The sequence below is a fragment of the Petaurus breviceps genome, unplaced genomic scaffold (assembly GCF_028583685.1).
Source record: "Petaurus breviceps papuanus isolate PSGF00001 unplaced genomic scaffold, PetGlider_PUasm1.0 183, whole genome shotgun sequence".
Classification (NCBI taxonomy): domain Eukaryota; kingdom Metazoa; phylum Chordata; class Mammalia; order Diprotodontia; family Petauridae; genus Petaurus; species Petaurus breviceps.
The window spans coordinates 19,960,145-19,983,528 of NW_027185791.1; the positions used below are offsets into that span (position 1 = coordinate 19,960,145).

The 23,384-nt window shown below is 40.8% G+C and overlaps 1 protein-coding gene across 13 annotated transcripts in view; it reads left to right on the forward strand.

The window, feature by feature from the left end:
* The window catches only part of AOPEP (aminopeptidase O (putative)), a 567,977-nt gene that overhangs the window by 278,581 nt on the left and 266,012 nt on the right, over positions 1-23,384 (forward strand). For all 13 annotated transcript variants that reach the window (XM_069087994.1, XM_069087995.1, XM_069087997.1 and 10 more), the window contains 2 exons: positions 1,805-1,994; positions 7,076-7,182. In XM_069087994.1, coding sequence (XP_068944095.1) covers positions 1,805-1,994; positions 7,076-7,182 — 297 coding nt within the window. The remainder of the gene's footprint in view (positions 1-1,804; positions 1,995-7,075; positions 7,183-23,384) is intronic.

The window sequence follows — 23,384 nt, forward strand, 5'->3', positions numbered from 1 at the left end:
CACTCTTGGACATTAGGGTGTTTTTTTTAAAACATAAAAAGATTGCAAAGATTTCTTAGTAATTACCACGTATAATGGTATTGTGTTGAAAGCAGTAACATAGACATAATATCTTTGTATACGCTAGGACTGTATATCTATATGTCTAGTTGACACTTAACAATTCAGGCTCTTTTGTAAGTCTGTTTATAAGGCATGAAGTTGCTCATGTTTTGTTTAGCCAAAAGGACAAAATGCTGCCAGCAGTATGTCTGGAATGTTATTTACTTGGTGCATTTCTGTGGTTTTCCCTTTTAGCATTGCACATGTCAGAGCTAGGGGTCATTTACTTACAAATGACCAAAGGGGTACACTCCCACTGTACAGTTAAGCTTCTCAGCAGAAGTGTTTTTCTCAAATGAAAAGGTGGGTTGTTTCTCTGCTTCTCTCTCCTTTTCTTTTCTTTTAACTTTCCCCTTTCCCTATAATCTGCCTTACTCTTGGCAGGATTTGAGGAGGTACTGTTTATTCTTGCTCCTTTGTCCTTGACTCTCCTCCCTGTGCTTTCAAGTCATTTCTGGTGCAATCTCCAGAGATCCTAGTTAATTGGGCTTCATTTGCATGCAGGCTCTGCTATTGTTTCACATCATACCTTACCTATTTTGGCACAGCCAACTTATTTTCCATGGAGCTCTCAGATCTGAATGGTTGGACTTGTTGCAAAGGAAATAGAGGTGGGGTTTTCCTTAATCATAAGCAAAGGAGTGAGGGAAAAACTGCCAAACAATGTTGACTTGGGCAGGGTCTACATGATAGCAAACACATGTCCTCTGAAGGAAATAACCAGTGCACACAGATGTGGGCTTAATTTCTTAACATGGGAATGTATCTAGCTGGTTTGTTCTGCTTATTGAGGGGAGATAGTTTAGACCACATGCTTCCTAGGAGGTTGTAAAAGAGCTGTGTGTAAATGAGAATAAAGTTAACCTATTGAAAACAAAAGCACTGAACCATCTTTCTTCCCTTTCTCCTTTCACCCACCCCATCTCTTTGCCACTAAACAGGACATTCAAAGTGTCACAGTTTTTCACTTCTAAAGGTTATAACGAATCTAGAAGTCTGGTCCAGGCGTTGGGCCCTCTCTTCCACACTTGACACACAGCCTTGCCTGTCTTATCCTTCTTGTATCATGTGAACAAACATCCACAGATGGGAGAGATGTTCTTAGCCAGATGATACAGTACACTTGGAAATGCTCGCTTTAGACAGAGCTGCTCTTCATGTGTGCTTTTGGAAAGTTCACAGATTCTGGAGCACCTGTTAGTTTGTCAAGTCGATAACCCTTCCCAGTGTAAAATGGAAACTTCTTACAATTTTTTCTTGTTTTTCCTTTTATTCTATAAGATTTCTCTATTTTTTTAAATAACTTGATTTTATTTTGACTTCAGGATCTTTGATCATCCATTTGATAGTCACATATTCACACCTGCCTTTCTTTTTACTCTCCAGATTTCAGTGGATGCAGAACTAAATCAGCCTTGTAATTTTTAAAATGTAAAACTTTGGTTTAAGTTACTTGTTATCGGTAATAGTTGTTTGATGACTGAAACCCCTGCTTGGCAGAAATGTTAGCCTGAATTACTGCCAAGGAGCAAACTGCAGCCTTATTTCTAAAAAACATCTGAGCTACAAACTATTTGTCATGATCTAACACGCATGTAGTAATAATAGGTTGACAAGGCTAATAAAGCACACATATTTAATATAGCCATGAGTTGCAGGTTCTAACAGGACTGTAATGTGTTTTGTCCTTCATTATACACAGCCCACACATCATCTTCTTGTCTCAGAGTGTCTTACCTGGAGGGAGCCATCTCTGTGGAACACGCCTATGCCATGAGATTGCTCATGCCTGGTTTGGTTTAGCCATCGGGGCTCAAGATTGGACTGAAGAATGGTTAAGTGAAGGATTTGCCACTCATTTGGAAGATGTATTTTGGACCAAAGCCCAAAAGGTGTGTATGTGTGACATCATCCATCTCAGAAGAAAGTAGCTTTGAGGCCAACCTTGTTCTCCACATGTTCAGCACTTTGTCTACCACTGTACATGGCACATCATAGTAGCCCAGTAAATGCAGCTTGATCATGATGATAAAACCACTGGTGATGTTCTGTGATGGGACAGTTAGTAAAAATTTCCCTTAAAAAAAGTTCTGTGCAAAAGAGTACTCTCCTAAGTACCCTTCCCATTTTTTAAAGTAAAAAAATACTTATTGGTTATAATACCATTTGTTTTTAATGATACTCTGGCTAGTGGTTCTGCATGTTCAAGGAGAAATCCTGACCTGTGTCAGGAGGTTGGAGGTTGAAGAAATGACCTAGAGAAAACTGGGCGTAATGTGACTTGCACCCTAGATATTGAGAGAGCAGATTTCAAAGGGTTCAAACAGAAAACAAGATGCTTTAGCTCTAATGGATTAAAATTCTGCAGGTAAAATCAGCCAAAGAGAGATAAGAAGGTTTCAAAAATGAATTTCTGAAGATACCTCATAAAACAATGCTAATGAGGAAGAAAAAAAATGATGTATGTGTGTGTGTGCGTGTTTGTGTGTGTGTGGATCTGTCTAAAGAGACTGATATGGATGTGCAGGGAACTCATAAGCTAATTTAAATTCTTAAAAATTATGCTCAAAAATTAAGAACCTGGAATGGAGGATGAATTCAAAAGGATGATATGGTCATGAAAGATAGTGTCAGAAGCATTAAAGCTCAGCATTATCTGAGGCTGGGAAAGAAAGGTAAAGTTAACAAAAAATGAGCTTATCTTTTCTAAAAACTGCATTAAAAAAAAGGATAGGATGATAATAACTGACTGGGGAGGGGCTGTAGAACTGCTCAGTTCTTATTTTATTTCTGTTTTCTTGGCCAAGGATAATTGTCTTTGGACTAGAAAGCACAGAATAAAAATAACAGAGTTAGAACAAACACCTCACCTCCCTTACTTCGTGGCTGTAAGTCATCTGGCCAAGACCAACTATATCTTAGGGTACTGGAAGAACTAGTATCTGTGATTAGTCAGTCACAATCATTGATCTTTGAAAGCTTATGGGAAAACTTATTTGTCACAGAATTGGAAATAGGCAAATATTGTCCAAATTTTCGCAAAGTGGAAAAAATGGATTCTGCAAAATACAGGCCAAGGGGCTTCAATTCTCAATTCTTTTATTAAAGGGATACCTAATGAACATTTGGAAAAATGACGTAGTAGTCACACGTAGTGAGACAAACTAGGCCCCAATTAGTATGAATAATGAATCCTTTGAGGAGGTAGCATGTATTTGAATTCATGCTATTTAAAGTTATAATTCTGTAAAATGTGGTCATTGGTTCCAGGCCAGTGGAAATATGAAAGGCAAATGCAAATAATGTAACCACTTTAGGGGATTCATTATTTGTACTAATCAGGCCCTAGGTGTACATTATAGATAATTTCTTTTCTGACAGGGTTACTAGACTGGTAGATCAAGAACATACTACAGATATAGTTTAATTCGGTTCTAGCAAGGATTTTGGCAAAGGCTCTCAAACATGTGGGAAAATTGAACACTGTGAGCTGAGCAGCAGTGCAGTTAGGTGAGATTAAGAGCTGGTTGTATTGCTATTAGTGTTTGTGTTTGGATGTGACCTTGGAAGGAGGACTCCAGGGGTATTCCTCAGAGATCTGTGCTTGGCCCCATGCTATTTAATGAATGTTTTATGGATGTTTACGACCTGTTTAAATAAAGGCATGGGGGATGTGCTTCTCGAAGTTGTAGGTGACAAAAAGCTGAAAGGGATGGCCAACATGTTGGATGACATAATCAGGATTCAGAATGAGCCTATCAGGCTAGAACATTTGGCTAGGCCTATGAAGATAAGAATACATGTAAAGTTTTATGTTTGAGTTTTCTTTTTTTAAATCTGGTCCCAAAGAACAAGATATTGGAAATGTGGCTAGACAATAATTCCTCTGAAAAAGATTCGGGTTTGGGGTGGGGAGATGCATCTATCATACTACAGACTCAGAATGAATCAACAAAGGTACCTGTGGCAGCCAAGAAAGCCAACTCTATCTTAGACTGTCATGAATAAGAAAGTGGCTGGTGGTCCTTCTGTACTCTGCTTTGGTCAGATCACCTCTGGAATATGTGTTAATTATTGGACTTGAGTTTTAAGAAAAACACTGATAAACTGAATAGTAGCCAGAGGAAGGCAGATGGGATGGTGAAAGATGGGAAGATGATACTGTGTTCCATTTAGACTAGAAAAAAGAAGACTTCAGGGGTGTGGGGGAATATAACATTCTTCAAGTATTTAAATGGCTATAATAGGGAAGGAAGGATTAGACTTGTTCTCCCTGATCCTTGATAGCTGACCCGGGAAGCTATAGGGGAAAACTTCCTAACTGCCTTGGAAGGTAATGATTTCCCCCTCACTAGAGATCTTTAGGTAAAAATTCAGAAGGGTTAAGGTGGGGATTCTTTTTCAAGTATTGGTTAGATATGATGGCTTCTAAAACTAGGGTAAATGGGCTTTTATGTTAGGTCAGAATACCAGGAATCCCACCACTAGTTTTTGGAGGCCTTCCTGGGGTTTATCAGAGAACATTTACCTGGCATGGCATCTTGGGAATGGGAAGTGCCAGCAAGGTATGTGGCTTTACTGCCAGGCTCTGAAAAACTAAAGAAGGAAAATGTGAAGAGACATATAGCCTGATGCTTTTAGAGAAGAGATAAAAGGGAGCTGTTCACACTAACCTAGATAGGAGACCCTGTGTGGGGGCAAGTGAAGAACTATCTGCCAAGTACTTAGGAGATCCTTTATGGGGCCACTTGGATTAAATTTAGAGCTATAGGAGATCATTGAGTCTGACCCCCTCGTTTTACAAATGTGGAAACTGAAACCCCAGAAGATGGCAACCTACTTGAGATCACGTAGAGCCAGAATATGAAACCGGGTCTTCAGGCTCTAGATCTAGCACTTTCCCCTCTACCACACCAGGGTGCTCTGTATGTCCCCCCCAAACTACCACAATTCTACTCTGAGCTCCACACAAATAAATCTGTGGAGAAGGTGAAAGAGACGGACACCAGGTTGTGATGAATAGTCCCTAGAGTGTGCCACATAACATATAGCATGGTCTACTTGCTGTATCCCAGCTGGATCTCACTCCAGATGAGATAGGACTGACTACAGCTACCGGACTCTGTGGCACCAGAATTTAAGAACAGCTTTGTCCTAAGTGATAGTTGCAAAAAATCTCTCTCTCTCTCTCTCTGTGTCTCTGTCTCTGTCTCTGTCTCTGTCTCTGTCTCTCTCTCCCTCTCTCTCTCTGTCTCTCTTTGTCTCTGTCTCTGTTTCTCTCTGTCTCTGTATGTGTGGATAATTGGCCTCTTTCTCCCTTAATCAGAGTTCTTGACCAGCTTCTCCTCTGACCCAGAATGAGATGAGTAGATTTCCAGTCAGTGTTTATTTCCTATAAAATAAAATGAAAACTGCTGAGGCCCAAAGGTAAAAAGCAATGAACCTTATATATATACATATATATATATATATTGTTTGAATCTTTATGCTCCTCTGGGAGGAAACTAACTCCACTGAGATGTCCTTTCAATTAAAAGATGATGGCACTGCCTAACTAATTTTTTGCCTGTTGATGTGAATCAATCAACAAGCATTTATTAAGCACTTACTGTGTACCGGGTACCTATTCTAGGTGCTTGGGTTGCAAATACAGTACATTATAAATTGCAAATACAGTACATTATAAATGAAATAATCCCTACTCAGACTCACTTATGTTAGCTTTTAAGAACTGACGGACAGGGGCGGCTAGGTGGCGCAGTGAATAGAGCACTGGCCCTGGAGTCAGGAGGACCTGAGTTCAAATCTGGCCTCAGACACTTAACACTTACTAGCCGTGTGACTTTGGGCAAGTCACTTAACCCCAATTGCCCTCCAAAAAGCAAAAAAAAAAAAAAACCTGAAAGACAACTGAATGCAGTGTTGAAACTTCTTTCAAGTAATTATTGTTACTTATGGATTCATGTCCCTCTTAGGAGGGAAGATGCCTTCACCGTTTCTCTCTCTCTCTCTCTCCCTCTGTGTGTATATATGTGTGTGTGTATCTTTGTCTCTTTCTCTCCTTATTCCTTATTAATCTCTTTTAATTCTACTACCCTTTTCCCATCTTCTCTCAGTACTGTGCTTGAATGAAAGTGCCAGATTTGGCAAAAAGCAGGGTAGAGCTCAGATAACATCCTGTCAAAGCTAATGGATAACAAATGCCCATTCTTGGGGGTAGGAGCTTTTATTTCCAGAGGTTTAGAAAACAATGAGAAAATATTTGCCTGTAAATGTTAGGAATTTTTCCTTACCAATAGACAACTCTCTTACCATCCATTAGCAAGATTGTAAGTGTATAGCATAGTGTATCATAATGACTGCAGCAGAGGTTGAAGTAATGGGGCAGGGTGGTAGGGCTGCCAGCCTTTTCCCATAATGAATGCAAGCAGTAAAAGTTCTCTGGTTTATATGCAAACCAAATAGTCTGGGTTTCATTAGCCAGCTCCACTGTAAACGGTTCTTCACAAAATGAGGTTTAGGAAAGTAGAAAGCAGATGGAAGCATCCTTCCCCACCCAGTGCAGAAAGACAAGGCCAGGAAAGGTATGATGGAATCAGCCTCCAGGTGGCATCTTGGTGTGGCTAATGGAGCCACAAAGAGCCAGGAATGGATGGGCCCACAAACCCATTTCACTTCCGGGGGGGGGGGGGCAATGGGGCAATAAAGCATTCCTATCTTGGTCCTCAGGCACAGGGGTTTTATAGATGCCTCTGGATTTAAGGCACTAACAGGCTCCCTTCAGGCTTGCCTTATGCTTTCCAATAGACAGAAAAGGAAAACAGGGAGATGCTGCCTTTGTCATCCTTCGTTTTCCTGCTCTGGTTTGAAACAAAGCAAGATATTGCTTCAAAAAGTCTTGACCGAGGCGGAGAGGGGGTAGGAACAACAAAGAATGGCTGCTTACTTGGTTTCTTTTTTATATAACAAACAGCTGTCACGTGAGGAAGCTAGGGAGCAGCAAGAGTTGAAGGCTTTGCTCCGCTGGCGCAGACTTGGAGACGAGGTGCAGAACTCTGCAGAAGACCTGCAGGTGTTAAGGTAAAGGCTCAGGCACACCACGGTCTGCTCCGCCCTCCCTCCTTCCTTTCCCCAGAGGGTGTCTCCCAGTCATTTGACTAAATCTGCAGTTTCCTTTTGGAATTGAATTGGACTGGGTCGCTCATCCTCCTTGTCATGTGCTTTTTCTGAAGGCTTACTGGGTGGGGGTTGGGTATAAAATGCCTTTTGGCATTTCCCTAGTGCCTCCCTTCAGGAAATAGTGAGAGGCCACTTCCTGACCAGTGATCCTTGTTTGAGGTTCTGACAGTCACTTTATGTGGTGGCTAAAGAATGTAAAAGAATGGGTTAGGAGGGACTGGCAGACAGTAATGCTTTGCAACCAAAAGGGGAAAAATATCTTTAGGAAAAAATATTGATTCAAAAATCTATTTAGTAATAACAGATGTTAGTCTCAATGGGGCATTTTGTCTTGGAAGGCTCCCAGCAGAAACCAGGGTTGAGGCCTGTGCTCACCTCCCGTTTAGTTGTGGCCAGCAGGATCCCGCATTTTCTTTTTCTAGATTGCCCTAGCTTCTTTGATCGGATGAGATTGCCTCTCCTCTTTCCCTTTCTTCTCTGAGTTTTCATTTCCTTCAGTAGCATTAGATGTGGGACAGATAGGCAGTTATCTGAGAGCCTGTGTCTTTGGCTGGAAGTGCTGAGAGATGGTCTGACCTTTCTCACTCTCGCTCTAAGGTGGCTGTGGTTGCCCTGACAACAAGAACAGCTGACCCAGCTGTCGGGTCCAGGCTGTGTGGCCTGAACTCAGCAATCAGGATTTGTAGGAAGTGGACAGGACTGGGCAGTTCTGTTTTAAACTCTTTTCTGCCCTGCAGCACTCTCCTTGACAGATACAGCAAAGGCCCCTTTCTACACACAGAAGCCACAGCTCTACCCTTTTTCAACAAACCTGTTCTCACTTCCTTAGCACTCAATTTGGTGCATTGTACTTGGAGAGAAAAGTATGAGAACCTGATGTCTCATCTCACTCTGACCTCTGGGATATGATGAATGGATCAACCTTTAAATTCTGTTGTAGGGTGTGGTGACCAGTCCCTGCTTATTCCATGGAATTCAGACAGAATTTGCAAGAAAATGCAGCCTCTCCTGCTTCTTTTTATTCTCATGCTTGAGTTTGTGGCCAGAGCTCAGTCTTTTACTAGATCTGTGACCTTGGGCAAAGTCATCTAGACTTTGAGTCTCAGTGGCATCATCTGTAAAATGGGGACAATATTACCTATCTTACAGAGTTCTTATAACTGTCAGATGAAATAATATATGTAAGGTGCTTTACAGAACTTTAAAATGATACTAATGTCAAGTTATTATTGCCTGTTCATTTTTAAGGTCAGCATATAAGAATAAAATATTTTTAAACTAAGAACATAGACCATTTTAATAGCAAACATGGCTGTATATTTATTGTCTTAGTGTTCAGGCATCATGTTTGTTAATTATTTTGTTGTTCATGATCCCATGGACCATAGTTGTCTGTGGAGTTTTCTTAGTAAAGATAATTAGTAGTTTGCCACTTCCTTCTCCAGTGGATCCAGTTGATCCTTTTGTCAGGCAATCAGAGGTTAAATGACTTGCCCAGGGTCACACAGCTAGTTAGTGTCTGAGGCTGGATTTGAACACAGTTCTTCCTGACTCTAGGTCCAGAGTTTTATCCATTGAGCCACCAGCTCCCTCTATGCTAACTATACCATGAGCATTTTTGAACAGTTCAGTGAATAGTATCATAGAAATCATATTTGAAGTGCCTTATTTTTAGTGGGAAATGAGCCTAAATTCATCATAGATTTTATGGTCTACACTGAGTTCACTCCAGCTGTTCCAGCTCCTGAGAGGGCCGCAATGGGAAGGATAAGAAAGTTGCCAGAAATAAAAATAAAAAGAGCATCGGTTAGAGTGTGTGTGCGCACGTGTGTGCATGTGTGTATGTGTGTGCGTGAGCATGTGTGTGCGTGTGTGTGTACGTGTGCATGTAGCATGGAACCAGAATAACCCTTGCTCAGTGCACTTCAGGCTTCATGCAGCGTTTTGGGTCATTGCAGGTACACAAATACAACTTGAGCCCCCAAACTGTGCATCCTTTACCAGGAACTATAAATCAGATAGCAAAGCTGAATTGGGACAGAATACAAAAAAACAAGGAAAATCCCTCAGCCTATACAGAAAGGGGCGCGGTCTCCTGCAGATCCCCGTGGTACCTGCAAGTCATAATTTAGAATTTTTCTTGGCCGGAACTCCTCTCCATCTGCCAGTACCTGCCTGTGCCTCCTTGTTCTGCTTCATCTCCATAGCTGCTAAGTCTCTGCCTCCAGGATTACCAGGAGTGACTTTTCTTTAAGAATTGTTGCTGCTGTCATTTGTTTCTAGGCTGCTTCTGTGCTGGGCTGAAGCTCTTGGCCTGAATTGTCCCTTGGGTTGGGTATTTTCTTCCTGAAAGGGGATGTTATTGCCCTTTTGTGAGATTGCCAGCCTAAAACATTAGCTTAGGGCTAATCACCAAATCTCATCTCTTTTATTTGTAAGCCTATAGTCATTCTCCAGAGCTTGGAAGAGTCCCTCAGATCAGGATCTCTCTCCCCCTGCCCCCCTTCTCTCCCCAACTCCAAACTCTTCTAAGAATTCCTGTGGGATCTTTTGATATTTAGATTGGGGTAAGGAAATTCCTTTCAGCTCCTATCTGGCATCTAGCCAGGGTCACATAAATTACCTTAGATTTTCCAGAGTTATGCAAATTACCCTATAACTTAAACCAGCCTTAAAGAGGCAGTTAGCTGTGTTAAAGGGGTCAGCAGACCTTGGCTCTGCATTTCTGCAGTTTGGCCTGCCTAGGTTGTGGTCCTTCTCACATGTGCAGATGCATCAATGCTCACATATGTGTGTGTGTGTATATATATATATATGTGATGTGTGTGTGTGTGTGTGTATATATGTTTTAAACCCTAGGAAAGAATCTCATAGAGAGATTCTTGGTCAAGGACACTACTTTTTCAAGAGAAACCAAAGTCTATGTTTATGGGGAAAAGCAAATTAAAAATCTTGGCATACACAGAAGGTGGTCTTCATTTCAGACAAAAGTGAGCATAGACAAAGCTAGGAAATAGACTTCTTTGGAAGGCCCAGCCAGTCTTGCTCCCCCAATTCAATTTAATGCAATTCAGAAAGCATTTATTAAGGGCCTACTTTGTGTTAGAAAAACACTCCTGTCTTTCAGGCACCTGGATGGCACAGTGGATAGAGCACTGGGCCTGGAGTCAGGAAAACCTGAGTTCAAATTTGACCTCAGATACTTAACTAGCACTGTGACCTTGGGCAAGTCACTTAATCTCTAGGTGCCTCAGTTTCCTCATATGTAAAATGGGGATAATAATAGTACCTACCTCACAGCGTTATTATGAGGCTCAAATTAGATAATAGTTATAAAGTGCTTATGACAGTGCCTGTGATAAGCCCTTTATAAATGTGATGATGGTGATGAAAAAAGTGCTTTGTAAACTTTAAAGTGCTCACTTTATAACTGCTGGAGTTAGTAGGAATATTCTTGTCATTATTATTGATTATGACGATGATGATGGAGCTTGCATTCTACTCTTCACTAAACCTTTGTTATTTGGCCAGTTCAGTTACATCAGCCTCTTCACAACCCCATTTGAGGTTTTCTTGGCAGAGATGTTGGAGTGCTCTGCTATTTCCTTCTCCACCTCCTTTTACAGATGAGGAAACTGAGGCAGACGGGCTTAAATGAGTTGCCCAGGGTCACACAGATATTAGTGAAGTGTTTCAGGCCTGATTTGAACTCAGGAAGATGAGTCTTTCCAACTCCAGACCCAGCACTAGACTCTGCCTCCTACTTGCACCCCTGTCCCTCCTCCCCACCCCCATTAAACTTAGTTTCATGAAAAAAAGAGAGAGATGCTTAATGGTAGGAAAAATAGTAGCAATAGCTTAAGCTTAGGTCGCCCTTTGTGAAGCACAACTGCCTGGTGACATACAGAGCTTGGGTGTTTTTATAGATGAAGAAACTGAAGCCCTGATCATTTTGCAGTAGCTTTCTGGAGGCAGCACAGATAATAAAGAAATACAAGGGGCCTGCTCCTGAGGCTAAATGCAGTGTTTTTTCTCCTATGCCATGCTTCTGTCTTCTTAAGTACTTTGAGTGGCCGTATAGGACATGAAATACTTTTGTGCACAAAGGAGAGCAAACAGGGAAAGCCCTGAGCAAAATGATGAAATCGCGAAGTTTCTTCTGGTGTCTCCAGGTACCCGCTTTTGGCTTACTTTCTTCACACCCCATAGCATGAGACATTTGATACTGTCACGATTTCTAATCCCCTCCCTCTATCAAAAGGAGAAAGGATCTGTTAATGTCATTTGTGGTTTTACTGGAACCTCTTTCCCATGACTGTGCTAACTCTCCCAATCATGTCACTTTTCAAGCCTTTCATCCCTTACTATAGAATAAAAGATTTGTTACAGGAATTTTTATGTGGAGACTCCCCTTTTTTCTATGTAGATAAATAATCGAAAGGATCACTTAACCAAACCTAGGAAAAGCAGGGTGGGGAAGGGAATGGGCAATAGGTAGAGCCTTACTTTAGGATTCTGTCCCTTCAGGCAAGGACAGATGGGATTATGGAAGCAGAAGGGCCTTTTCCAATGTTTTCAGCTGCGAGGCCTGAAGTGGCAGAGTCGGGAGCAAAAGTCCAGGTGAAAGGCTGAGATCAGAACCTAGTGCTTTTGAATGATGACATTGGAGAATATTAGAGAAAGGGGTCAACATTGATACTGTTAATTAGTAGAGAAACAGCAGTAAAAAGACCAAAACTCTATTTAGGCATTTAAAAGTAATACTAACTATAATAAGTCAAATGAAACTGCCTATGTTTATGCCTGATTGTCATGTAGCATGATTGTGCATATCATTAAATATATGTCAGCTTAAATTTGTTTTTAGTTTTCTTTTAGCCATGATCCTTATAAATGCAAGCTCAGTTTTCATAGCTCATCTAGCATGACCGCCTACTCACAGCTTAAAAACATTAGAGGGAATATTTACTTCTTAATTATAAAAGATGTCTTTTGCCCACACCTAAACCCTGGTGTTCTCTCTAGGCTCATTCACCTCATTCACCCTTGCTGCCTGGACAAAATCAGAGCAAAATTGTCAAGAAATCAAAGTGCCTTGTCTGATTCCCTTCCTTGAGTAATAAGTCTAATAAGAATTATTGTCTGTATTTCATATCTTCAGGGCCCTATTCTCCCACCTTATCCAACAAACTCATGGAGATGCAGTGTCTGGTAGGGCTTTTTAGGGGGTAAGGTATTGGGATGGGGTCTAGACCTATTCTCATGAAAAGATCTAGTTTTTGAATTTCAGCCTTCTAACAGCTAGAGTTCCTCTCTCTCTGACCCTCTTTCTGTTGCTGTTCAGTCATGTCCAGCTCTTTGTGAACCCATTTGGGGTTTTCTTGGCAAAGATACCAGAGTGGTTTGCCATTTCCTTCTCTGATTCATTTTACAGATGAGGAAACTGAGGCAAAGAGGATGAAGTGACTTGCCCAGGGTCACACAGCTATTTTGTGTCTAAGGCCAGATTTGAACTCAGGAAGATGAGGCTTCCTGATTCCAAGCCCAGGGCTCCATCCACTACGTGCAGTACTTCCCTGTGCTCTTGATGATCCTCTCCTTTCTCTGTTAAATGAGAAAACTCCTACTCAGAGTATCACCTGTAGCACCAAGTGGTTAATGACTTGCTCAGGGTCAGAAAGACAGTATCTGTGTCTGAGGCAGGATGTGAATCCAGGTCTTCCTGTCTTAGAGACCACCTCTCTGTCTGCTATGCCACATGGCTTCTCTATCCTCTTTTTCTCTCTGGAGACCATATTTGTATTTTAATTGACACCTTCAAAATCTCAAGGCCAAAGACTGACTGCTGGTGCAAATTATGGCAAATTGATGGTGAGAGGGAGTCGGGAAGCAAGCCCTCAACTACCTAGCTGGGAGGCTACGGACTCATTATAGGTCAAAACCGTGCTTACATTCTTTGTTTAGTATTTGCCAGTGTTCCAGCTGGCGTTCCTTGGAAACTCTCAGCAAGCTCTTCTCTCCACAAAAGACTTGACTAATAGGCATCTCAGAGGAAGCACTGTGACTCTCCCGCCCACATTCACCAGGGCTTGTCCAGATCTTCTTTATTTTTTAACTTCTGTGTCTCCTTTTTAACTTCTCTCTGAAGTATATTCTGGCAGGCCCAGCAGGATCTAAGAGCTTACTGCTGCTTATTGTATGGTCTAAAGTAGTTCTCCATTGATTTTATTGTTTATGCCATCTTATTCTCTCCCTTTTCATTCTACATTCATTGTTCAAGTGAAACTCATGCTGAGAAGAGCTTTAAAATATATCATGCTAAAGAGACACTTACAAAGCAAGTATAATATCTGACATGTGCTTTCTCCCTGAGATAGCTGCCGGCAAGGTTCACATAATTCTTTATAAATGTATCTTTCCCTGCCTTCTAAGAGAATGCCTCATGTGCTGACCACATACACATCAGCTAATAATAGGGGAAGAAAAGCTAATTATTTAACTTTGCCCTTTGGCATAACTATAATACATATTCCAGAGAAGAAACATTGTGTGAAGATGTATGACTTAGAAGTTTCATAAGTTTTATAAAAAAAATATTGAGGAAAATTGTCATGAAAGCTCCCTGCCAACTTCCCCTTACACAGTTTCCATCCCGTAAATATTTTTTCATAGATTTCACTTAGAACTTTGTAGGTATATATCAGCAACCTACCCAGCTCAGATTTTAATCTATCCGTATTTTTTTACCCCATGCACAAGAATATACGTATGTGCAAATAGTAAGCCCTGGGGAGCAGCAGCTAAGCAGAAAGGTAGATAGCACCTGGAGTCAAAGGACCAGAGTTCAAATCCAGCTTCCAATAGCTGTGTGACTTTACTCTCTGCCTTTTTTTGTTTCCTCATCTATAAAATGCAGTATTGTAGTGTGTAATGCTGTAAAATTAAAATTGATAATAGCACCTACTTTCCAGGATTGTTTTGAGAATAAAATGCGGTAACATCTATAAAAGCATTTTATAAACCTAAGAGTGCTATGTAATTGCTAACTCTTTAATGATAATCGTAGCTAACATATATGCTTGTTGTACGCACACCACTGTGTAAGCACCTTACAATTGTCATCTCCATTGATCCTCACAACCATCTTGGGAGATTGGTACAATTTTTATCCCATTTTATAGAAGAAGAATCTGAGGTAAAGAGGTTAAATGACTTGCCCAGGGTCACGCAGCTGGTGAGTGTCTATCGCTAGATTTGAATTCAGGTTTTCCTGACCCCAGACCCGCATTCTATCTGTTGTGTACCACCTAACTGCCCCAGTTATTATTTTTATCACTATTATTATTTTTTTCATCTGAAACATGTACATAATAATGCTTATACTGCCTTTGACACAAGGTTGTTGAGAGAAAAGCATTTTATAAGCCTTTCATTGCTATGGTGTTTGTTAGAATTATTAGCCATAATAATCACTCACTGAAGAATTATCGCTTATACACTTATATGTGTCTAGCATGGTGATGTTAAGGTGTTTTAAGTGAGTTGGGAAGAGAGAATGGGAGTGAGAAGGGAGCTGTAATATGTTGATATTGCTCAAAGCAACATGGAGCCACTAAGAAGTAAGGCATACTCGAGTGTTAGGGGGTGCAGGGCAGAACAGAGAGACGCTCCCAGGTCTGGCTTATTTGGGGAAGATGTCTAGAAGAGTTGGGTTTTCTCTGGGGAACAACATGAGCTAAGCACTGGTGGAGAGGACAAGGAATGGCATGAGGAAAGGCATAATAAAGACAGGAGGAGCGAGGGTGGGAGTGAGGAAGAATAAGGGGCCCACCAGCCGACTGGAGGAAAAGATCCATCTTTATCAAGATGTACAGTACAATTAAGAGAAAGGATTGGAACAGGGACAGGACCTGATTCCATTAACCAAAGAGAAGAAATGCCCTCTACCAATGTTAGGTCAGTACTTTCTTTGCAACTTAAATTCTTGAAGAATTGCCAAGAGGACTGAGAGGTTAAGCTACTAGCCCAAGATCACACAGTGAGGAAGTATCCATGGAAGGACTTCAGGTCTTCCTGGCTTTGAGTTCAGCTCTCTATCCACTATACCACACTGCCTCTTAATGGTTGGTTGGTTATTGTCCTACATTCTCGAAGAAGACCAAAATGACAATCACTATGCTAAGTCGAGTTTCAGTGTGTCCGACCAATAGGAGCTCAAGATGTTCTACCACGGGGTGGGAGCAAATAGTCCATATGAACGTTTGGGGTGGATTCTCCAAATTTGCATTTCGTTTGAGCTGTTTCAATTCTGCTTTGCTCGTAGAGCATTGTACCTTCTCTGATGAGGGCATCCCGTGCTGAGCAGTCCTGCTCCAGAGTCTTCCATGTCACACAATCAATTCCAAAGTTCTTTTTTTTTTTTGCCTTTTGGAGGGCAATTGGGGTTAAGTAACTTGCCCAAAGTCACACGGCTAGTTTTTGTGTGTGGGTGTTAAGTGTCTGAGGCTGGAACCGAACTTGGGTCCTCCTGACTCTGCGGCCAGCACTTTACTCACTGCACCACCTAGCCGCCCCAGTTCCAAAGTTCTTGAGAGGGACCTTAAGAGTGCCCCTGTATCACTTCTTCTGACCACTATGTGAATGCTTGCCCTGTGTGAGTTCTCCATAAAACCGTCTTTTTGGCAAGCATACATTTTACATTCAAACAATGTGGCTGGCCCATTGGAGTTGCACTCTCTGAAGCAGAGTTTGAATGCTTGGCAGTTTAGTTCGAGTAAGGCCCTCAGTGTCTGGTACCTTATCCTGCCACCAAACCTATTACAATGTCTCCCCCCATAATATAGTTTCACCTTACAACATGTCTTTGTGGAACTATCTTACGACATTGGTGACATATTTCTATTGCAGCCTTAGTGTTTATTACAGCATATGGCCCATTGTAGGTCCTTAAAAATGCTTACTGACTGACTGACAGATACTTGAATATAGTGGAGCTCATTTTTTTTTCATAAAACTGCCAATCTCTTATTATTCAGAGCTTTCTTATCTTTTTAAGTATTTAATAAGTTTAGTATGTCACTTTCAAAGCTATTCTGATTGTCTGTGGTTTCTTCTGGCCTTTCTTCTTTTCTCTTATCTTTTGGGGGGAGACTCAACCCCACCATGAATATCCCTGATATCAATTTCTATAGATCAAAGAAGAGTTTTATAGGCATGTAAACTTTTTATTTGGTCTAGATCCTAAATACAGATATTTGGTGCCATGTCTAGGATTGGCGCTACTGCAGTTGCTTCAAAGAGCCTACTCCCTTGTCTCCTTTATAGGTATGAACCCCAGGCGTCCTCCCCCTAGGCTGCATTGTATGTTCACTTTTCAGTTACCTTGGTCTCAGAAGGTCTTGCCGTAGTTTCTGGATCTTTAGTTAAAGAAGCCGCTTTTCTATCAGGGTCGCACATATTCCTGCACTGACCTCGAGTCAGCTCCCGGATCCCTCTCAGGAATTTCTATGTTCTGGGTGCCCTTGAAGCCCTACCTTTGTCCCTGACCTATTTTTCTCTTCCTTTGGCCTGCTCAATTCATGAAAATCCTATTCACTAGGCATTTGTTAAAACTGGGTCCACTCTTTGGTTGGAGAAATGGCTAGCCATTCTGGGGGTAAAATTTTGGCCACAGTGATTTAAGAAACCTTTTTTAAAAAATATAGCAGGGTTGCGGTGTGTCTTTGTCTCCACACAAAATCACAGCTCGAGCTCCTCAAATACAGTGCTGTGTTCATCTCCTGTCTCTGTGCCTTTGCCCTGGCTGACCCCCATGGCCTCTTTGCCTCTCTTTACCTTTTAGTTTCCCTGGCTTCCTTAAAGATGAAATCTCAGTCACAGCCTCTGCAGGAAGTCCTTCCTGCTCCCCTCCTCTGCTAGTTCCTTCCCTTCTGAGATTACTTTCCATCTACTTTGCATTTATCTTGTCTGTACCTAATTATTTGCAAGTTGTGTCCCTCATTAAAATGTAAACTCCTATGAGGGCACACGCTGTTTTTGCCTTTATTTGTCTCCTCAGTGTGTATTGCAGGGCCTGCCACATGCCACTGACAGATACTTGAACACAGTGGAGCTCATTTTTTTCATAAAACTGCAGATCTCCTATTCAGAGCTTTCTTATCTTTTTAATTATTTAATAAATTCAACATGTCACTTTCAAAGCTATTCTGATTATCTTTGGTTCCTTCTGTCCTTTCTTCTTTTCTTTTATCGTTTGAGGGGATACTTGACCCCCATTAATATCTCTGATATTAATTAATGACTAATAATAGCTGACGTTTAGATAGTGCGTACTGTGTGCCAGGCTTTAATGCTAATTGCTTTACAATTTTCATCTCATTTGATCCTTACTACAAATCTGGGGAGGTAAGTGTTACTCTTATCCCTATTTTATTGTTGAGGAGACTTAGGCAAACAAATGAATGAAAACAATGAATGAAAAAGTAGGTATTAAATGATTACTGAGTCCCAAGCACAGTAAAAGGACTGGGGATACCAGTAGGAAAAAACAAAAAACAAAACCAAGATAGTCAAACCCTGCCCTCAGGGAGCTTTCATTCTTCATTATTAATAGCAACAAACACTGTACAAGGGTGATATTGCATGGTTCATTCTGTCCAACAGACTTAAGTCCTCCAACCTAAGTTATATGATGATGTCAGATGTAATTCAGCCTGATCTGTCTAATTCCTTTACCTGTGAGTCCCAGTGTTCCTGTGAAATGGTTTAGCATAGCTAAGACTTTACCTTGGTTTTCTCTGATGTTTTGTTTTTTGTACTTTTTGGTGATTTTCTCCACTTTCACCCTCTCCCACTCAAAGGTGAGCAAATTGAATCTTATGGATTCGACCAAAGGCTGCTTTAGTTCTATATAATGTCATTTGAATCTTTTTAATTTCACTTGTAAAATTTTTCCAAATTGCCCATTTGACATTTTGGATTCATCCACCAGCTGCTTAGAACACCTCATCCTCTTCTTTTTCATTTGTTTTTTTGTTTTTTTTTTTAACTAGAGAGGATTTTCCAAATTCATAAACTTTCAGCATATGGGAAAAACTTAGACAATCTTTGTTGACATGTATTATATAACATTTATCCAGTTTTTATATTCCATTTTGTTACCCAATTTGTCACTAGCTACCACCTGCAGTTTGTCATATTTTTCTATTGCTTTCCTAACTCCAAGTATTTCCTTTTATTGGCAGCCTCACCAACTGACAGCACAATTCTTCTTACTTTTGTAGATAATTAATCATTGTTTCCTTTTCACCGTTAGGGAGAATGAACATATCTTTTCAGTTTGCCTTTGGATTCCATGAGCTGATGTCTCATTCTTTCTGAAATAATTTTGTCAGTTAGAAATAAGCTCCTTCCAGGATAATGGTACTTGATGAAGAAAAACTCTCATCCTGGATGTTTATGAAGTCTATTTCTAAAAACACAGAGAGCCTGAAATTTTCTGATTATTTGATAAAGTACTAAGCCTTTTATTAAGAAAGCACAAAATATTATCTCTTGAAATGATTTAGTATTTCCATTCATTTCTTCAATATTCCTGGTATGTAGATTAGGTGGCAAGTATTCATTATCTCCATTTTCAAGATGGGCAAGTTGATGTATTAAAAATAAAGTAGCTATATTAGATGAAATTGGGAATGAGAGGAAGGGGGGAAACCTCTCAATCTTTCATTTCAGCTATTTAGTCTCTATGTTAGAACATGGCCTACTAAATTGTCATAATTCCTTTAGAGATAGCTCGTGTGCATATGTTCAATATATATATATATAATATACCAAGCCACACAGCTCATTAGAATTTAGCAACACTAGAAATTTGTTAGGTTTTGTTTTTATTTTTGTTTTTATTTGATCAGAGATGAGAAAAAAAAGGCATACTCCAGATGATTTTTAAAGGACTTAGGCTCAAATTTGATTATTGAGCACAGGTGTTTCTTTATAGGCATAAGAGACAATTGCTCCCTCCATTATTAATAGAAAATAACCAAGAGCCAAGCAGCCACTTTCCATCTGTGTCATTATGCTATTCTGGTAAATTAGACACAGGAAGTGATACTGGAGTATGAATTAATTCACCCTTGGGCCCTTTCTGAAATGCATATGGAAAATTTATGTGGAACCTTTCTCTGTAAACTTAAATCTTTCCTGGCTTTTTTTTTCCTCCTTGGGAATTGGAATACTGATTTTCTCTGCCAACTGTGGGCATTACAAAATAGCAGGGATTCAAGAAGATGCCAATCAATCAACAAGCATTTATTAAGTACCTACTCTGTTCCAGGGACTATGCTAGATAGTGGGAAAACAAAGGCAAAAACAATACTGTCCTTGTCCTTTAAGAGCTTACATGTGTAAATATAAGGAGAGAACATGTACTCATTTAAGTACAAACAAGATATAGAATGATAAGTGGAACAATAGGTTTGTCAGGAGGTCAAGACAGTCTCCTTTGTTGGAACATCATCCATATTCCATCCCATATACGTAAGTATACCCCAAGAGTCAGAGTTAGGCCCTCTTCTCCCGATCTTTTTTTCCACATGCTTTCTCTTGGTGATCGGGGCTCCTATTTACCTTTCCAGGCTAAGTACATATTGCTCTTCTTAATATACTCTAAAGTCCATCTAAACTGTCCATCTTCCTCCATTTCCTGTCTCTGTCACTTTGCACTGACTGTCCGTCCACCAGCCTGTAACACTCCCCTTCTTCATCTCCACCTCTGAAAAGTCCTAGCTCTATTCAAACCTTGTTTCAGAAGCCATCTCCTATGTGAAAATGTTCCTGATTTCCCCTAGCTGCTACTGCCCCCGCCCCAAATGTTTACCTTGTATTTATTTTCATGTACTTATATGTGATTATATGTATACATATTATATCCCCCAGTAGAATTTAAACTCCACAAGGGTCTTACTATCAATACCGTTCGGCATATAGCAGGTACTTAATGACTGATTCCATGATAAGCCAACAGACTCTGAGAAGTCTTAGTCAGATGGGAGGAGAACTAAGAGAACAGTGTCACACAAGTCCAGCAGAGTGTCCAGGAGGAGTGGGTGTTCAGCACTGCTAAATGCTGTGAAGAATTCAAGAAACATTAGGATTCATAAAAGACCATAGGATTTGTCGATTAAGAGATCATCAACAACTTTTTGGAGTGCTGTTTTAGATGAGTGACAAGGCTAGAAATCAAGGGGTTGAGAAAAGAGTTGAAAAAAAATAGGAGAGGAAACGGGGGCGATAATTTTAGATATTTTTCCCTAGGAGTTTGGCTGTGAAAGGGAGGTGAAGATGGGTATAGGACCTGGGGAGCCTGCAGCTTCAAGGCCATGTGTAGCCTTCTAGGTCCTTGGGTACAGCCTTTTTACTGAGTCCGAGTTTTACACAGCAAATCCTTTTATTATTTATCTGTTCTGTGAAGTCAGGATTCAGTCGAAGGGCCACCCTTGAGGACCCAGGGGGCCATATGTGGCCTTGAGGCTGCAGGTTCCCCATCCCTGATATAGGACAATGGTTTGATAGGATGATAAATTCAAGTCAGGCAATGTTCTTAAAAGACGGGGAAGACATGGGTATGTTTGTGGACAGCAAGGGAAGAGCTGGTTTAAGAAGAGATTGAAGATTTTCGGTGACAGCATATCATTGTGGTGGCAGCCTTTAAATGGAAGGTGATATTAAGGGTATGAGTAGAGGAGTTGGTCTTTGTGAGAAGGGTCATCCCTTCGTCAGATACTGGAGGAAAAGAAAATAGTTTGTGGAGATGATGTAAAGAGATATTAAGTAGCTAGAAGAGGTTCATGGCAAATGGCCTTTCTTTACTCAAGAATGTGCTAGGGAGGTGGTGTGGGAGGCTTGAGATAGGAAGGTTTAGAACATCTGCTATTGGGAGTATGATGATTTTTTTTTTTACTAGACCTGCAATTTCAGTGGCATAAGAAATTCTTGATGGAGAGCCAATACAGATCCGTACCTTCTCTATAACTTAAGAGTTTCAGGGAGTTACCACTGGGAGGTCACTAGTCAGGGTCACTGGTATGTGTCAGAGGCACGGTTTGAACCGCCTCTCTGTTTACTACTCCATGATGTCTCTTAATTAGGAGAGAGAATCAATTAAGAAGGAGGAAAATTACAGCCTTATTGCAGAGCCAAATTCAGATTAGAGAACATAAATTTGCTGTTGATATAGCACAATATTGTGACTTCCTCTAGGGCCATTCAGCAGCATGTGAGCAGAACAAAGTAGGCAGATGGTGGAAATAATCCAGGATGCAGGTTTGGCAAGATGCGAGTGGCAATCAGAAAAAGGGACAACGAATTTGAGAGTAGACTACAGTGAACAGGGAATTGGCTAGCTCTAAGTCGAGATTGGAAAGGAGAAAAGTAAAATCAATATAAAAGCACTTTCCCCAGTGAAATTTTCAGAAAACAGTACTTTTTCTGGTGCTTCTGTAGAAACAGTTTATTCTTCAGGAAGCTTGATCCAAAACTCAATTCATCAGGTAACAAAGTCTTCAAGTTTTGTATGAGAAAGAAAAGTCAAGAAGGACAATTGATCAGTTAACCTTATGTGATATCTTTAATGGAAGTTATAATTTAATTCAACTCAATAAACATTTATTAAACACCTGCCCTGTGCAAGCACTGCGCTGTGCACTAGAGACACAAATAACAAAGATAGACAGCCCCTTCCCTCAGAGAGCTTTCAGTCTAGCATCTGATGGCGGGTGGGAGGGGAAGACAACACAGAAAAGGAAGCTGGATGGGGGAGGACATACACACGGGGGGCACCCTGCTGGGACAGGTAGAGTGAGCTGTAAGGTCCAAATTCTTCCCTCTACAAAGGAAAGCTTTGCAAGGACTTTAGTGCTCCACCATCCAGCCCTCCAACCAGAGGGGAGAGGAGCTCAAAGGAGGCTGGGATTTGAGTTGGCTCCTGTTTTTGAGTACCCAAGGCAGTTAGCAGCCTAGTAAGGAGATTTGGAGTCATCAGCTTATCCTGGGAGGGTCACATTATTCCATGGTGTTGAAACCAAGCAGAGCTACAGATGGAGTCATGGCAGGAGTAACCAACACTGTCTGCATCATGTTGATCCAAATGCATTTCGCATTCTATCCTTTCTTATACTCCAGCTCGTGCCCTCTGCCCTAGTAAGACATGCCTACTGTTACTCTTCACTCATACTTGACCTCTCTTACCTATGAATCATTGCTTGGGCCATTTCTTCTGCCTGAAATGGCATGTCCTTTCCTTTCTATCTGCCAAACCTTGTCTCTTTTTCTTCCTTTAAAACTCTGTCATGCTCCTATTTTTTGTAAAGTCTTTTCAGAAACGTCTCATCTCATTCCCTGTTTTTTGACCTTTCAGACCTCCTCAAATACTTAAATGTGACAGTAGCTGCAGTAATGTAGTTGATCATAATGTATAGGTGTTTGGGTCACATATATTTATGCATCAAGGAGTGTATTTTCCTAATTTCCCTTATTCCTAGCTCTTTCGTGGCAGGAAACATCAGACAAAAAACTTAACATAGGCTTTCCTTTTCACACTCTCCCAAGTCTTGTACCTGGTCGGTGTTCTGTTCTGAGTTGTTGACTGACCAGTTATGAGGGATTCAGAGTGATATAAGAAGGGAAGTTTATGTTTTCAGGACTCAGGCAGGAGTTGCTTGATCTATGTAAAAATTAACCCCTTTGATATTTAATTATGCCTTTCAGGAAACTACTTTTGCAGCTCCAAACTGACTTGAAAAGTTGCCTTGTAGGAACATGAATTATGCCCTAGATTCCATAAACATCAGTATAACTTTCTTTAGTCTTCTTTAATTTGTAAAGAGTGGCAGAACAGGGTAAGAAGAGTGGTATATTCATTCTAGAAGGAAACTTCCTTGCAAGGGAAAAAATGACAGGCTTCATTAGTGACTCAAGGCATGAAGGCATGGAATAATGCCTTTGGGGGAAAAAGATTTACATCATCTTCCTGATTACTCCCCACCTTGAGTGCTACACAGCAGACTCCAGGGCATGGATAACTTAACAGACCACACTGTCTCCCT